Source organism: Saimiri boliviensis, chromosome 4, assembly GCF_048565385.1.
Source record: "Saimiri boliviensis isolate mSaiBol1 chromosome 4, mSaiBol1.pri, whole genome shotgun sequence".
In the NCBI taxonomy this organism is placed as follows: Eukaryota; Metazoa; Chordata; class Mammalia; order Primates; family Cebidae; genus Saimiri; species Saimiri boliviensis.
In genome coordinates, this window is record NC_133452.1 from 59868051 (window position 1) to 59887132 (window position 19082).

Below are 19082 nucleotides of genomic sequence, written 5' to 3' on the forward strand. Positions count from 1 at the left end.
GTCCCACGGTCCCGACCGTGGTCGTAAGTCAAGCACTGCCTATATGTAAACAGTTTATAAGTGCTTGAAAACAAGACATAGTCTTTGTGCAAAAACAAATAAAAAACTCCAACCTGGGTAACAAGAGCGAAACTCTGTCTCAAAAAAAAAAAAAAAAAACTTATGACCTTATTTATTTCTGATTGACTCCAAAAGAGTTGGACTGAGTTGAAAACTGTTCATGTTAAAATATTGAGGACTCAAGCTTCTGTGCCTGGAAATCCACTTAAGAGCTCAAAATAGCAAAAGGTTTCTGAAAACAACTTTAAAATAAATATATGTTCTTACAGACATTTATAAAATAGTACAAAAGAAAAAATGTAAAACTACATTACTTTTGGAAAAGTTTTCTTATGAAATTAACTGAAGCTTCCTGAAATATGAAAATATGAATCTGATAAATTAGCCAACGTTACCTTTTCTATTTCTGGTAAAATTTATATGTGCACCTATGTTGCATGTGCATATATAACATATTTTAATTTGATTTTTAATATAATACTCACAAATGTATGTATTTATACATATATATTTACTTTTTCCTTAAGTTAGTCTTTCAGAAACACTTTGAGCTCTCTTTTATACAACACATAATTGCATTTTGTTTTTGTCTCAAACTAAGAGCTTATTATTGTTTTTATAGATGAGTTAAACTTATTTGCAATTACTGACAAAATTCATGTGTTTAATGAAATGACTTTTGGGATAAGAAATGACTTCTGGGATAAGAAAATTCACGGGTTATTTTAATTGTTCCTAGCCGTCTACTCCAACCAAATTAGGCAAGTTAACAATCTTACCCTTTTTTATTGTAGTATTTTGTATCATGACTTCTCAAGAGAAGACAGAAGAGCATCCTTTTGCAGATATATTTGATGAAGATGAAACTGAAAAGAATTTTTTGTTTTCCAAACCTGTTTGCTTTGTTGTATTTGGGAAACCAGTAAGTTATTTCTTATTATTTGGTATAATTTTTTTATTTTTTAAATTACAATTTTTAAGTTACCATATAAGAATAAAAATCACATATTGTGCTATTTTTTTGAGTATCTGACAAGCTTTCATTAAATGACTTAAAATCTGACATAATATTGGTTATAAATTTGTAACTTTCTTCTTATATGTTATAATTGAGTAGGAACCCGGGTTGTATTTAAATTTGCTTTTATATTATGAGGAAATTAACTCACTAAAACACTGTACATGACAACTGTTAGTAATGTGTGATCTGAGATTATTTCAGACTTGATTTGCATATAAAATTTCCTTTGCAATTTGTTGTGAGGCTCTGGACATGTGAAGATAGGATGCCATCAAGAAGAGCCAGGAAGTTCTGTTAACATGAGATCCTGAGAGGCACTGTGCCTTAGGCTTTACCTACAGCTTGTTAGAGGACCTATGTATTGTCTTTCCACAAAGGGGAAGAAATCAAAATGGCTGTTGTAATAAAGTTTGCTTTTCTAGACAGTCCTAGTGAGGATCTCTAGATAAGAGCTACTGACAGCCACTGAGCTGGTTAATTAAAGAGCCTCTCCAGAACAGCAGAGATTAAGAACTGGATTTATTTTATGTGGACCCTTGGACAGGTACCAATAAATAGTTCCAACAACTTTTACTATGTTTATAAAAACATAATAGAGTTTAAAAAGTCAACAGTGAAAGCAACCAGATGTAAATGTTACTTCAGCAAAATGACCTTTTATCTTTAAAGTATGATACTTTCCAAAGATGTCAGTTAAAAAGGATCTCTTTGCTCATCAAAATTACTAAATGGAAGCCTGTCAAAACAGTCACGATTATAAACTTTAAAAAGGAAATAAAATGATGACTCTCCAGTATAATCACATTGATTTATAATCAAAATTATAAAATATGACAGTTAAAAGAGTGCAATACCAAAATGGTGTAGCTTCCTGATTTTAGGACTATCTACTTAATTTTTAAAAGTTTATTTATATTACTTTAGGAGATGTGGTATATGCAAGAATTAGTAGAAAAACTAAATTATACATATCTAGGGTCTATTCTTCATTTTTTATGGGAAAATTACTTTATGACATTGATGTAACAGTAACTAGCAATAAAATCTTTAAAAATTGGTATATCTGTTTCACTGGCAAGTGATTGTTCTGTTGGGCTTAAATAACATTTTTCTTTTTAAGGGTGTTGGGAAAACAACATTAGCCCATCACATAGCACAGGCATGGAAATGTATTCGTGTTGAAGGTAAATTTTCTGCTTTTTTCTCCAATATTTTATTATGAATACTTTAAAATGTGCATAAAATGGAGATAATTATACAGTGAACACCCATATACCCACCATCTGTAGTCTGTGATTAACGTGTTGCTGTATTTGCTTTATCACATGTTTATCCATCTATCAACCTAGTGAATATTATCTGTTTGGGTTTTTAATTTATATTTAATTTAATTATTTATTTTTATTTTCTTTGTTTTTATAGAGACAGGGTCTTGCTTTGTTGCACAGGCTGGTTTCAAACTCCTGGGCTCAAACAATCTTCCCACCTCGGCCTCCCAAAGTGCTGGGATTGCAAGTGCAATATATGAGACAATGGGTTGATGTCTTTATGTATAAATTTTTTAATTAATAAAACTATTTGTGCCCTAATAGAAAAATAAATAAAAGAATGAATAGGCAATACATAAAAGTAGAAATAAAAATAAACAATATAAGACGAAAAGTTTAAGATCATTCTAATTAAAATAACACTGATCTATATTTGCCCACCAAATTGGCAGTGTATCTTTACAATTACAACAATTCACTGTTGGTAAGGATGTTATGAAATGGGCATTCCACATGCTGTTAGTAAAATTGTAATCTGGTACAATTTTTTTGGAGAACAATTTATAATACATAACACACACACAACTCTAAAATTGTCCTCTTTCTCTGATCGAAAAGTTTGCTTCTAGGAAATCTTAAAGAATACCAAGCATCTCATAGATTATTAACAGTTAATGACATAACAACTCTCCTGGGTCCTCCCCTGGATCATGCCCCTTTCATTCCTATCCCAGGATACGCTTCACGAGGGAAATGATACATTTCCTCTTATAACGGAAACAAATCATTGGAATTTCAGCCTCAAGACCTCTCTTTCTAGTTAGTGTTTACTCATTTTAACATTTCTTGATTCATTTGTTTTTACACCATCTGCAAAACTAGTGGGCTTTGAATGTAATTATATGGTTATGAATATCTGGATTAATTAATACCAGTGCATACTTTTGTAACTATACTTAATGATTTAGAAATCACTGTCATATACACCACCTGATTTCATCCTTACATTCTATTGTACACTACACAGTACATGTGCATCCAAGATGCAGAGGTGTTTACAAAGTTATCTTCCTCAATATTCTTTATATTTTATTTTGAGACAGGGTCTCACTCTGTCACCCAGGTGGAGTGCAGTGACATGATCATGGCTCTCTGCAGCCTTGACCTTGCAGGTTCAAGTGATTGCCCCACCTCAGCTTCCTGAGTAGTCGGGACTACAGGCATGCACCATCATGCCCTGCTAATTTTTCACTTTTTGTAAAAATATGGTCTCCCAATGTTGCCCAGGCTGGTCTCAAACTCCTAGGCTCAAGCAATCCTCCTACCTTAGCCTCCTAAAGTGCTTTGATTGCAGGCATGAGTCACCATATCCACTTCTCCAAGATTTTTAAGCTAGTAAGTGGCAGAGACAAGTTTTCTATGGAATACATTCTGCTGCTTCTGCATTTTTTAGGCTTTTGCATTGTAAACTATAAAGTGATGCACAAATGTTAATCTTTGTTGTCAGTTACAAGACACTAGAAAGTGTTTCTTATTTTGGTGATCCTAATATCAGTATGTATTAATATTTTGAATTCATGTTTTAGCTTTGCCAATTTTGGAAGAACACATTGCTGCTGAAACCGAATTAGGAGTTATGGTAAACAAATCTAATATCAAAGTAACTATGATTACAATAAAAAAGCTCTGTATCATAGATATATGATATAGTAACATACAATATCTATGTTTGTCCTTAGTTGCAGTCAATATTGATCAGCGGTCAAAGCATTCCAGATGAACTTGTCATAAAGCTAATGTTGGAGAAGCTCAACTCCCCAGAAGTCTGTCACTTTGGTATGTTTATTTTAATACATTTACAGCCCACAAAGCAGCCTTAAAACTCTTGCTTTACCTGAGGCACACATAGTTTCTGGAGTTGCCTTTTCTTTTGCCTTAGCATAGGAATCTCAGTGTCTATATTCAGTTGAGCAGTTCAGATGGTTTTATTTGCTTGTTTGATTTTATATACATTTCTTTAAAAAATAAGTTTATATGATCCAATCTTCTTTAACATTGTGTTATCCAATAAAAGCATCAGAAATCTGCTGTGGTCCATCTTGCAGTACTGCTAACTCTGCTGAATGCTTTCCCATACACCCTGGGTTATATCGCTAAGTTCTGACAATGGCTAGGATTCTCTGCATTAATCCACACTTATAAGGCAGGAATGGGAAGTGAAATGGCACCAGCTTGCTCTTGAGCCCCAGATAGTGTCAGTCTTCAGCCTGTTCATCTACTCTGCCCTCTGATTCTTGACCTGAAACCTCTCCCAGCACTCAAATGGATGCTGAGCAAGGGCTTTGGATCTAATTTATCAAGACAAAGAACACTGAAGCTCAAAATGATTAAAAAGAGAAGAGCAAACTCTCAAGCCTCTGCAAAAGAAGAGAAGAATAAAGACAAGTTTGGGATAAAATCATCCACCTGAAATAGGATTTATTGAATGAAAAAAGAAAAATTTTGAAAGTTGCTTTATATTCTCAGTAAGTTAGAAGAGGACATTGAAACTATTAAGAATGTAAGAATAAAAATACAGGAAAGTAAAAACCATAACTGCCAAAGCAAATCAATGATGGAAGCAGCAAAAGCTGCCTTGTCAAACTTTATTTATTGATCTTCATCTGTAGATAGAAAAATACCTCTTCACATAGATCATATGTATAGAGAGAAAATACATAGAATGTCCCATATCTATCCAAATATGTAGACAGGTCTCTATATGGAGATATATATATATAGATAGATATATAGATATAGATATAGATATAGATATAGATATAGATATATATAACATATATATTCATATATATGGATTATAAATAAATTTTAAGTAGATAGGTAAGATTTGCCTATAAACTGCCTACCTATCTATCCACTTATTACCTATTTGTTCAGCAGTGATAAAGAGGATGAACTTGGGCAAAATATCTAGAATATGGAAGGCTGGTTAAGTAAAAATGCAAACAAGAATCACAGAATTCCAAATTAGGTCAATAAATAACCTCAGAAATCATAGTATTTGAAACAGAAATGTGTATATAAGTAGGCAAGTAAATACCTATTTGTTAACCTCACTTACCTCTTTATAAATTTAGATCGATTTACATGTCTACAAAAAAGATGGCATAAATTATAAGAATTAGCAAAAGGAGAAAGAAAAAACACAAAGAAAAAGAAATTCAGTTGTGCCTCTCATGGTGTTCATAATGTTTTAGAATTCTTATTAGATGTTTTAAAATTCTTATTAGAAAATAGTTCAAACAAAAATAGGGAGAGAAGTATAAAGATCTTTCCACATGACTCTACCACCCAGGTTTGGCATATGTCCAAAACCAGCTGTAGTCTAATCTCATTTCATCTACACCTCTACTTACTCCCTTCTCTCAAACTATGCTATTTTTCAGCTAATTCATATCAGTTCATCTGTAAAATGTTCCATTTGTATCTCTAAGAGATGAGGACTCTTCAACTATTAACATATTACCATTATCACACCTAAAAATTAATTGTAGTTCCTTGATATCATCTACTAACCAGTCTGTCGTCATTTCACTAAATACCTCATAGATGTTTTTTAGTTGATTTTTTTTTTTTTTGAAGCAGGATCTAACCAAGTTTCAGATATTGCAAGTGACTGGTATGTCTCAAGTCTCTTTAAGTTTCCCCTACTTCTTTCTTCTTGTGTCTACTCTATTGAATAAATGACCTAAAACCATAAAAACTCTAGAAGAAAACCTGGGTAATACCATTCAGGACATAGGCATGGACAAAGACTTCATGACTAAAACACTTTGTTGCAATGGCAACAAAAGCTAAAATTGACAAATGGGATCTAATTAAACTAAAGAGCTTCTGCATCACAAAAGAAACTATCACTGGAGTGAACAGACAACCTATAGAATGGGAGAAAATATTTGCAATCTATCCACCTGACAAAGGGCTAATATCCAGAATCTACAAAGAACTGAAACAAATTTACAAGAAAAACAACCCCATCAAAAGGTGGGCAAGGGATATGAACAGACACTTCTCAAAAGAAGACATGTATGCAGAAGCTCATCTTCACTGGTCATTAGAGAAATGCAAATCAAAACCACATTGAGATCCCATCTCACACCAGTTAGAGTGGAGATTATTAAAAAGTCAGGAAACGACAGATGCTGGAGAGGATGTGGAGAAATAGGAATGCTTTTACACCATTGGTGGGAGTGTAAATTAGTTCAACCATTGTGTAAGACAGTGTGGCAATTCCTCAAGTATCGAGAACCAGAAATATCATTTGACTCAGCAATCCCATTAATGGATATTTACCCAAAGGATTATAAATCATTCTACTATGAAGACACATGTACACGTATGTTTACTGCAGCACTGTTCACAATAGCAAAGACTTGGAACCAACCCAAATGCCCATCAATGATAGACTGGATAAAGAAAATGTGGCATATATACACCACGGAATACTATGCAGCCATAAAAAAGGGTGAGTTAATGTCCTTTGCAAGGACATAGATGAAGCTGGAAACCATCATTTTGAGCAAACTAACACGGGAACAGAAAACCAAACACTGCATTTTCTCACTCACAAGTAGTAGGTGAACAATAAGAGCACATGGTCACAGGGAGGAGAACATCACAAACCAGGGCCTTTTGGAGGGTGGGGGCTAGGGGAGGGATAGCAGTAGGAGAAATACCCAATGTAGATGATGGGTTGATGGGCGCAGCAAACCACCATGGCACATGTATACCTAGGTAACAAACATGCACGTTCTGCACATGTGTCTCAGAACTTAAATAAATAAATAAATAAATAAATAAATAAATTTTATGAAAAGAAGCAGGTCACTTGTAGAGTTTCTCTCATTCTGGATTTGGCTGATTGCATTCCTCAGTCCCCAATACTTCCTGTATGCTGGCATTGTCCTGGGGGTTGGCAGAGGAAAAGTGATATAAATGGTTTTTTAGTCTTGGGGCCACACTCTCACCATTTGGTTACATGGCCACATTCTAGGCATGCACAGACAAGCTCATTTAAAGGCTGCAGTGGAGATGGAACCTAAAGCCCTTTCTGCCCAGCCACCCTTCATTTATTCTGTATCATCCCCACAGGAATTTTTTAGAAGCTATAACTCTGCTAAATACAGTTTGAAAGTCTTTAACCAAATTCCCAGCAAGCCTTCTCATTTTGATGGTTACTCTCAACTTATAGCCTGGTAGCAGGAGCATTTAAGTAAGCCAAATTGCACACTAATGATAATAGCAAGACAAGAGGAAATCATGATTATAGTTCATATGTTCAAAACCAAAATGACAAGGTCTTTCTTTCTGCCTTTTTAAAGTTAAATTAGATAGCATTGATTCTCTGGATAGAGTCCAACACAATGTTAGCAGAAAGTAAAGTGATTTTAAAAAAAAATGCTTAGAAGAAATTGTGCATGCCTAAGCATTTAATTAGGTTTTGAATTACCATGATGGTTTCTGGTCTTTTTTAAAAATAAAAGATTGTGGCCAGGTGCGGCACCTGTTATCCCAGCACTTTGGGAGGCCAAGGAGGGCTGACCATGAGGTCAAGAGATCGAGACCATCCTGGCCAACATGGTGAAACCCCGTCTCTACTAAAAATAGAAAAATTAGCTGGCCATGGTGGTGTGCACCTGTAGTCCCAGCTACTCAGGAAGTTGAGGCAGGAGAATCACTTGAACCCAGGAGGCAGAGGTTGCAGTGAACTAAGATCGTGCCTCTACACTCCAGCCTGCTGAGAGAGTGAGACTCCGTCTCAAAAATTAAAAAAAAAAAAAAATTGTGATGAGCATGCTCCAGGTGCTTGGTAACTGTTTTTTATTATGCTATTCTAGGCATTACATTAAGATAGTGGTTCTCAAACTTTTCAGGCACAAAACTCCCTTACACTCATGAGAATTGTTGAGGCTCCATAAGAAGTTGTGCTTATGTGGGCCATATGTATTTATATTTACCATATTAAAAATTAAAACTGAGACTTAAAAAAAAGTTTATCTGTTTAGAAATCATAAAACCATGACTTGTTAACATAAATTGCATATTTTATGAAAGATAATTATATTTTTCAAAACAAAAAAATTAGTGAGAGGAGTGGTATTGTTTTACATTTTCGCAATCTCTTCAATGTCTGACTTAAGAGAAAGCTGGATTCTCACACTTGCTTCTGCTCAATCTGTTGCAATACATTGCTTTCACTGAAGTACATGAAGAAAAATGTAGTTTCACACAGATACATACTTGGAAAGGGAGGAGTATTTTAATAGCCTTTGGAATAATTATGGATGTTCTTGATTCTACATCAAAACTCAACAAGTGGAAGTTTCCTGAAGGTTGATTGCATTTTGGAATCTGAAACTGCATCAGTGAACTTTTCAAAACTTGGTTACATTAAAATCCACTGGTCTTTCTTGCGCTTGGAAAGAGCCTATAACCCATACCTAATTTTTGTGACACCGTCTGTTGGTCATTTGGAGAATATTGGTTCACTGAGTTATACAGACCTTCCAAATGTTGGCACATTTTACTATATAATATCAAAAAAATTGCATTTGCTAATGTCACCACCAATCTCATCAAGAAAAGCTCATTATTAAGTTTATGGTGCTGACTATAAGTTTTTCAAAATTCAGATTTTCACTTGAAAATTATAACTGGCCAAAAAATGCTGTCAGTTTTTGTCCTTGAAGTGACAGGGTCATTCCTTTTGCTTTTCATAAGATTTCTGCCAGATATCCAGGGCTGAATAAACATAGTTTGGCTATTGTTCTTCCAAGAAAACATGTTGTAGAAAAATAAGCTGAAAGCTTTTAATTCCCACTGAAGGAATTAAAACTTTATTAATAAGAGAAAAGTTTCTTGAGCAAGACAGTAACATAATTAAAGAAATATATTAAGGAAATTAATGTGACAATGGTAAACAGGGTGAATTTCAGTGAGAAGACTGAGATTTCTGGACGAGGATACAAGCCAATAAATGTGCTAAACCAAAATCATATTGGCTATTTAAAAAGCAGAAAACTATGTTGTGTCCATCGGAATTTTATTACTCTCATAACTTAAACATTATATACATATGTTCTACTGTATTATGAAATATTAATATGAGAAAGAAAATAATATGGTATGCAACCCCTATAATACACTTTTGCCATTCATCTGAGTAAATTTTCCTAACATGAACTAAAATAATTACGAGCATGAAATTTCCTTCCCTGGGCAGCTCATCTGTCTAAAATAAATTGACTTGGAGTTTTCAAAAATGTCTCCTTCTAGCCCAGTGATTTTTTTATTATCAGAAAAACATTATTTACTCTTCGTGTGGAATAACCTTAAGTGTTAATTTAAAATTTTTGACAGATGACTTTAAGATAGATATTTTATAAAGTAATAATAATAAACCCATGCCCTCATATGTTGATAATATTATAAAACTTTTAAAATTATATTTTACTTTACAGGTTATATTATCACTGAAATACCATCACTTTCACAAGATGCCATGACTACCTTACAGCAAATAGAATTAATTAAAAACCTAAATTTGAAACCTGATATTATGATCAATATAAAGGTAAGGGTATTAATTGTTTTGCTAGCAGAGTAAACTATTCTTTTTTATAGTAGCTAAATTCAAGGAATGCTTTAAACATTTTTAAATAGTTATGGAGATAGTAACTTATTCATCAATCACAGGAGCTGAGTCATACTTTCTCATAGTTCTGTGCTCTTGCTCCTACAACTTCATCCGCATGAGATACCTTCTTGCCTCTTCACTAGACTTCATCATAGCCATCCTTTCAAAGTCAGTTAAGACATCATCTCTTTAGAACTTTCCCTGACAATTACCCCACTCCACCACCTCTCTTTCTCTCTCTCTTTCACAATTTTCTTACCGTAACAGAGTTAAATCCCTCTCTCACGACCATTCTCGGTGCTCTCTGCTCCCTATCATGTTACTCACCTTACTGTATTATAATGTAGTGAATAAAGGCTGTAACCCCTTTCATGTTACAAATATGATAGTGAAGTATCCTATGGCAGTTTCTACAGGGAACCAGAGTATCATCAGAGGGCTTAAATGTGAGACAGAATTCAGTGCAACACACACTTTTTGGATAGTTTGGCCTTACTGGATTGGGAAATAAGAATTTTGAGAAGAGAAGCTCTTAGCTCAAGATCCATGAATCCCTAAGCATCCATCAACCTCTTGCAATTATACATAAAACTTTATGCATATGTGAATTTTTCTGATGCAAAAATCAATGGCTTTCATTATATTCTAAAGAAGTCTGTGCTACCAAAACCCTGGCTAAAGGCTCGCAATCTGCTAGAGCAGTAGTTATCAGAGAGTAGTTCCAGAGCCAACAGCACCCAAAAGCTTGGTAGAAATGCAAATTTTCAGGCCCTACCCCAGAACTAAAAACAGAATCTGTCAGGCGGAGCCTAGCTATTGGTGTTGCAAAGCCCTCCAGGTGACACCGAGCACCTCTGCTCTGAGGCATATCCTTCAGTCTAACACTCTCAGTCACTTCCTTCAAGTGAGGACAGGAGACAGCGGAAGGAGATAGTCCTTGTCAGGATCCTAGAATGAGGGTTTTTCTGGGTCAAACACATGTTTTTAAAATTACCTGAATAGGTTGAAATTCTTTTTGTGAAAAATTATGAAGCCTAACAAAAGTCTTGCCTCAATAATTACCCATCCTATCTCCAACTAGAGATGGCATGAAGAAATCAGAAAATGAGCAATGAAGGTTCCAACGTTCCTGGCTTCCTTTGTTTCTTAATGTGTGGTACATGAACTTCCAGCATCAGAATCACTGAGGATTCTTGTTGAAGAATCTAAGCCTCACTCCAAACTTAATAAATGACAAGAGGAGCTGCAACTGATTTAACAAAACCCCCAGATGCAGTTACATGCTCATGTGGCAGAATCAATGCCTCAGAAAACAATCTAGATTTTTTTTATTCTGTAAAACATTTAGAGCACAATGTATCATTCAGAGAACTATTATTATCGTTAATGATGCACCCATAGAGCATGGGCTACAATTAGAAGGCCTGGTTCCAAGTTGCAGTCCCTCCACGTGACATTATGATCCGAGATTGGTCTCTTAATCTGCCAGAGCTGCTTCTCTGACCTACAGGATGGCTTTAATCATAATTTGGATTGCTTATCTTATAGTTAGTTGAGAATTCAGTAAAATCGCACGTATGAAAGCACTTTGGAACAAGAAACTTGTAGACTTTGGTTTTGGCATTTTTACTGTCTGAATTCAGTTTCTCATTTACAAAATTTAAATGTTATGCTAGAATAGATGATCTTTTGGGTCCTATTTATGACTGGCATTTTATAAAATAACTCACCCATGAAGCTGTAAATGATAGTAAATATTACAAATAAACAATATTTTTATACATGGCTATTCCCCCTGTTTTGCTCCATTCTTAATCTTTACAAACTAATCATAGAATTCTGTGTACCTTTGCAGAGTTAACTGATTTTCTATTCCATTTCTCTACTCTTTCTACTTTTGTTATCCTCTTTCCTCATCTTAAGACTTGTAATACTTTTTCACCTATATTAATTTTGGACAAATAAAAACATAGCATAAAAGTAGTGTCTGAGCCTCTCTTGGCATGTAATGCAACCTGATGCAAAATGCCAGTCACAATATTGCATTTGCTCAAGTTTTAAAGGAATTTTTTGGTTTATGTACTGCACAATATATTCAATAAATACACATGGAATTAAAAGCATATTCAAAATGTTTTAAGTAATTTAATAATGTTGTTTCTTAGTGTCCTGACTATGATTTATGCCAGAGAATTTCTGGGCAAAGACAGCACAATAGTACGGGATACATATACAGCAGAGACCAGTGGGATCCTGAAGTCATCGAGAATCAAAGGAAAAAGAAGAAAGAAGCCCAAAAAGACAGGAAAGGAGAAGAGGAGGAAGAGGAGGAAGAGCAAGAAGAAGAAGAGGTAATATCTCAATAGGTAACTGTCATACACTACACTTTTTTAAATTGCTGTAATTAAATTAAATGCTGATATACGTAATAGGAAATAGCAGATGCTATAGAACATTACGTTTTTCTTTACACATTGAGTTTGGAGGAAATAAGCAAAAATCTTCCATGTTTTCAAAAATTACGAGATCATAATCTTGAGGTCAAGTTTAGCCTTCCTTCAGCATAGATGTGTCTCTACATTTCTGACATTCTGACACCTAGTGTGCTTCATCTCATGATGATGGAGTCACCTATCATATGTCAAGCACTAGGCAAGGTAGAATAAGAAGTTGGAGCATTTCTTAGTCCATTTTCTGTTGCCTACAACAGAATAACTGAAACTGGGTAATTTATAAAGAATGACTTCTTTACAAAATTTAAGCTTCAGGGGGTACATGTTCAGATTTTTTGTATGGATATATGATGCTGAGGTCTGGGTGCCATTGAACTCATCACCGAAATAGGGAACAGTACATAACAGGTATTTTTTCAACCCTTCCTTTTCTCCCTCCCTTTCCCTTTTTGAAGTGCCCAGTGTCTATTGTTCCCATCTTCATGTCTATGTGTACCCTGTGTTTAACTTCCACTTACATGTGAGAACATGTAGTGTTTGGTTTTCTGTTTCTGATAATGGCCTCCAACTGCATCCATGTTACTGCAAAGGACATGATTTTATTCTTTTTTATGGCTGTGTAGTATTCCATGATATATATGTACCACATTTTCTTTATCCAATCTACTACAGATGGGCACCTAGATTGATTCCATGTCTTTGCTGCTGTGAATAGTGTGTGATAAACATGCGAGTGTAGGTGTCTTTTCAGTAGAACAATGTAATTTCCTTTGGGTATATGGCCTGTAATGGGATTGTTGAGTTGAATAATTCAGTTTTTAATTATTTGGGAAATCTTCAAACTGCTTTCAAAAGGGAATGAACTAATTTACAACCCCACCAACACTATATGAGCATTCCCTTTAGAAAAGGAATTTATTTCTTACAGTTATGGAGCCTGAGAAGTCTAAGGTTGAGGAGCCAAATCTGTTGAGGGCCTTCTTGCAGGTAGATACTCCACAGAGTCCTGAGTGGTGCAGGATATCACATGGTGAGGGGACTGAATGTGCTAGCTCAGGTCTCTCTTCTTCATATAAAGCCACCAGTCGCACTCCTATGAATCTGTTAATCCATGAATGTATTAATTCTTCATGGGCCCTCATGACTCAATCACCTCTTAGAGACGAGTCTTAAAGACCCTACCTCTCAATACTGCCACACTGGGGACTGAATTTCAACATGAGCTTTGGAAGAGACAAACATTTAAGCCATAACAGAGCAAAAAATGACTAAGTAACCCAGGGAGCAAAGTAACCCAGGCATCATTCAGTTTGTGAAGCTAACACAACCCTGATTTCAAACTCTGATGAACAGAGAACATGAAAAGTTCAACTTATAATCAACATAAATATTCTAAGAATGACATGTTCTATTTTCATCTTAGTTTTTGAAATCTGGTATGTGTCTTACATTTATAGTACATTCCAATTACACTTGCCAAATTTCGAGTGCTCAATGGGTAGATGTGGCTAATAACTTCCATGTTAAATAGCATAAATGTAACCCCTTGCTTATAGGGTCCACCCCTATAGGGTCCAGTGAGTCCCTCTATGCTGGCGTGGAGACGAGAAATTAGAGATAAAGACACAATACACAGAGATAGAGAAGAGTTTGGGCCCAGGAGTCCAATGCTACTCAAAGCGCAGAGATCAACAGTGGCCCCAAGAGCCTGGACACTCTGACTTTTATTGAGCGTAACACAGGGGAAAGGGTAGGTCGGATGAGGTAATGATGGTTAGTGATAGGGTCAGGTAAATCCTGTGTCTTGGAGATAAGGGACCCAAGACTTTGAAGAAGCCGAGGCCGGGAGAAAACCTAAGGCGTCAGCACTTTTTTCATACTTGTCAAGAAATAGTAAGGTCAATAAGATTTATGTTATTATTACTAATTCTTATTTTCTAAGGAAAAGAGGAAACAGGTGCAGAAGCAGGACTTGAAAGTAGCCATGGAATGTGACCACTGAAGCACAGCACCACATAGAGACAATTAAGTCTCGGGATGTCTGTGGGCTTCCCTGACAGCCATCAGGCCTACCACAAGAGCTTGGAGAAGCAGAGTTTTCTCCTAACTCCTCTGGGGAGGAGATGTCTTGGCCATCTTGGACATCTCCTTCCCTAGCTGGCTAAACAGCAGGCACTTTCACAGTGCTGACACTGTCACACAGCCAAAGCATCCTCCATCAGGCCTTATGTGGGCATGACAGAGGACTTAGAGTATCTTGCCTTAGGGTCACCTCTTTTCCAATACCACTCCAGTCCCATATTTCTTGACCTGAGACTTACTAGTAAGATTAAAGATTATATGCTTATATAGATGAATTATATAGATGCTTATATTTATGATTACATATGAATAGCTGTGTGATTATATATGAGTATATATAGGAATAACTATGTAAATATGTTTCTAATTTGTTTCTAAATCTATATTTATATGAGAACATGCCAAGGCTTCAGACCCTTGCCTTGGCTCTTGCAGGGTTTCCCTCCTCCATTGCTCTGTTTTATTTTCCTCATAGCACTTATCACTTTCTGAAATTATGTTACTTTTTTTACTTGCTTATTATCTGTCTGCCCCACTGAATGAAAACTCTATGTAGCAGGGACGGTCTCCAGTGCGATAGTGGGTGCTTAATATGAAGCTGCGTAATGGCTGAATGAATGAATGCCAGCATAATAACAAATCCCTCTGCTAGAGAGAGAAAATGGTAGCATCTTTTGGAAAAGACACGTATATTAAGCCACTTTGAAATGTATAACCTTTGGTCCAGTAATTCTACTAGTAGGAACTATTGTAAGGGAAAATATTAGCCATATAAAGATTTATCTACAAAGTTACTTATTGCAACATTATTTGTAGTCGTGAAAAGACTGAAACATTATTGTCCAAGTATAGAGTAATTAAATAATTGTACATTCAAGGAAATTAATATATTATTTGATCATTAAAATAATACTTAAAACAGGAGATAAATGGCTGATATGGAGAATATGGCTCAAGTAAAATATGCATGTGTGTACATTGATAAAAAAAAAAACAGGAAAGAATGAATAATTTGCATCATAAATATGATATGGAATACTTATTCTGTGCCAGACCTGGATGAGAACTTTTACACACACTGTTCCCTCTGCCTTAAGATGTTCTTTCTCTAGAAACCTGTGTGGCAGCTCTCTCTCCCTCATTTCCTTCAGATTTCAACTCAACTTCCACTTCTTTAGATAAACCTTTCATGGCCACCTGATGTAAAATAGCGTCTTCTCTCACCACTCTCCATCCATGCTACCCTGCTTTATTTTTCTTCCTAGTACTTACCACTACCTAATATGTTATAAATGTATTTGTGTACTTCTTTATGCTTTCTTCCTTAACTGCAGTGTGTGTGAGTGCTATGAGCCCAGGATGTTAGTTGGTTTTGTTCACTCTTTATTCCAAATCCTTAGAACAGTACCTGATGCATAGAAGGCACTCAATAAATGTGGAATGAATGGATTCAAAGCTCAGGTGTTCACAAAAAATATAATTTCTCTATTTTGCCTCTAAAAATCTGATGCTCTTCCCCATTCTTCCCTACTTATTGGGGAACAAATGGAAATGAGTAAATATTCAGGTCAATTTAAAACTTTATTCCATCTGATGGAGACCCCTTAGGAGACTTTCATTCTCTTAAATAAAAATCTTTTATCTTAATCTCAAACCTTCCCATATGCCCCCACCCCCACTTCTTACCCAAAAATGATATCTGGGTGTAAAGAGTGGGGAATGTGGCTTGTAATTGAATAATTAGTTATTCATCTAAAGATATTTGAAAACTTTTTTTTCATTTAGGCATTTATTGCTGAAATGCAGATGGTGGCTGAAATTCTTCATCATCTGGTTCAGAGGCCTGAAGATTATTTGGAAAACGTCGAAAACATTGTTAAGCTTTATAAGGAAACGATTCTTCAAACTTTAGAAGTAAGAAAAAGATATATTGCTAAAAATTGGAATATTGATATTTGTTTCATCACTGACTAAATAGCTTTGACATGTCTTCATCCCCATGTATTATCTGTCTGATTCTCCTCGAGCTTTGCAGAAAGCTGTTAGAAAAAGGCTTTCATCCCAAAGAATGTTTCCTAGAACAATACTATTTAACTCTTACAAAACGACTCTGTTACTGCAAAGTGACAAAAGAACTGAATTTTTCAAAAGCCAATGGGGTAATTCCTTTATGGGTGGAGGTTGGAAATTCATGTTAAAAGACTCTGTTGTAAAAGCATTTTCAATCTTTAATTTATAGCTTTATCAAAACATGTGCACTTAAGGTGTACCTTTTGTTTAAAATGAATTGCCTATTCAGTTAGATTGCTATCTAAAGAATTGTTAAGCTGATTGGTCTAGGGTTATCCCATTATATGTAAACATGTTAAGACCATTATATAATGTAATAGGAAGGTTTTAATTAAAATAATCAGTATTTTAAAAGTGTGATGACTGAGATTAGAAGTATGTGAAAAGAATATTTTATATGGTAAAAGTCCAGGTAAGACTCTACCAAATATAATCATTTGTGTTGGAGATTAAGTCAACAAACATTTATTGAACTTGCACATTTAGCCAGACACTGTGCTAAGCAATAGAACTATGAAGACAAATTAAACAGTCCTTCAATTGTCTGTTTCAGTATGATAGAGAAACTAAAGAATGTGTTTCATGCTGTCTCACAATATTCATATTATTTTAAAGATAAATGAGTGGCTCATTTTCCCTCTCATCTTCCATCCCCCAAAATGAGAACCACAGTTAATTGCTTTCATATGAATGACTTCTATTCCTCCCCACCTCTCCTGTCACTGGCTTATAAACGTAGCTTCTGAAGCATGAAGTACATGAGTATCAGTAACATCCTTTCTTCCTTCAATAAAAATATCCTGACTACTCTTTAAGTGACTGGCATTGGGTATGAAATAAAGCCAAATTAGAATCAGATTCAGAAATTAGAAAATTGTATTTATGGGGGGGAAATGCAGACGTTATCTTTTTAAGGATACCACCAGGTTATCCTTCTTCACATTGCTGGTGCCCAGTGCAGTGCCCAAGTCTGGCAAACAGTAAATGCTTAACAAATGTTCATTAGCACAAATGACAAGATACAAAGGCAAAAGAACGATAGCTTCAATTTCATTAAATGTACAACTTCTGGAAATTAAATAGACCACACTCAAAGACAATAAACTGGAAAAATATTCCCATTAACTATGATGAAAAATTCAAAGCTTTGGCATATTAAAAGGTCATAGAAATGATTTTTTTAAAACCTGGAAGTTCACTCTGTCTTGAGATAAATAGACAACAAATCTCAAAATGAAGAAGAGTAACAAGCCTGTAGAAAAAAAATGTTCAGCCTCACTGATAATAAAGAAATTCTAATCTAAGTAATGAAATATCATTTTCATGAGCAAAATTTAAAATATGAACAGGTAGTAAGATTGGCTATCCAAGTGCAGAAAACAGGAACGGGACCCCTTCCCAACAGCTTACACTAAAATTAACTCCAGATGGATTAAAGACTTAAACATAAGACTTAATATCATAAAAACCCTAGAAGAAAACCTAGGTAAAACCATTCAGAACATAGACATAGGCAAGAACTTCATGACTAAAACACCAAAAGCGTTGGCAACAAAAGCTGAAATAGACAAATGGGGTCAAATTAAACTCCAGAGCTTCTGTACAGCAAAAGAAACAATCATTAGAGTGAACTGGCAACCAACAGAATGGGAAAATATTTTTGCGATCTACCCATCTGACAAAGGGCTAATGTCCAGAATCTACAAAGAATTAAAGCAGTTTTACAAGAAAAAAGCAAACCTATTCAAAAGTGGGTGAAGGATATGAACAGACACTTTACAAAAGAAGGCATACATGAGGCCAAGAAACATATGAAAAAATACTCATCATCACTGGTCATTAGAGAAATGCAAATCAAAACCACATTGAGATACCATCTCACACCAGTTAGAATGGTGATCATTAAAAAATCTGGAGACAACAGATGCTAGAGAGGATGTGGAGAAATAGGAACATTTTCACACTGTTGGTGGGATTATAAATTAGTTCAAACATTGTGGAAGACAATGTGGCGATTCCTCAAGGACCTAGAAATAGAAATTCCATTTGACCCAGCAGTCCCATTACTGGGTATATATCCAAAGGATTTAAATCATTGAATTATAAAGACACATGCACACATATGTTCATCGAGGCACTGTTTACAGTAGAAAAAACCTGGAACCAATCCAAATGCCCATCAATGATAGACTGGACAAGAAAAATGTGGCACATATACACCATGGAACACTATGCAACCATAAAAAACCATGAGTTCATGTCCTTTGTAGGGACATGGATGAAGCTGGAAACCATCATTCTCAGCAAACTGATACAAGAACAGAAAATCAAACACCACATGTTCTCACTCATAGGCAGGTGTTAAACAATGAGAACACATGGACACAGGGAGGGGAGCATCACATACTGGGGTCTGTTGGGGGGTGCTAGGG

General features: G+C 35.2%; 1 protein-coding gene across 1 annotated transcript in view; it reads left to right on the forward strand.

The window, feature by feature from the left end:
- Positions 1 to 19082, forward strand: part of AK9 (adenylate kinase 9) — a 198308-nt gene that overhangs the window by 11269 nt on the left and 167957 nt on the right. Inside the window, exons 2-8 of the mRNA XM_074397611.1 lie at positions 855 to 982; positions 2202 to 2265; positions 3936 to 3988; positions 4089 to 4185; positions 9870 to 9982; positions 12211 to 12396; positions 16366 to 16494. Of these exons, the coding sequence (XP_074253712.1) occupies positions 866 to 982; positions 2202 to 2265; positions 3936 to 3988; positions 4089 to 4185; positions 9870 to 9982; positions 12211 to 12396; positions 16366 to 16494 (759 nt within the window). The 5' untranslated portion in view covers positions 855 to 865. The remainder of the gene's footprint in view (positions 1 to 854; positions 983 to 2201; positions 2266 to 3935; positions 3989 to 4088; positions 4186 to 9869; positions 9983 to 12210; positions 12397 to 16365; positions 16495 to 19082) is intronic.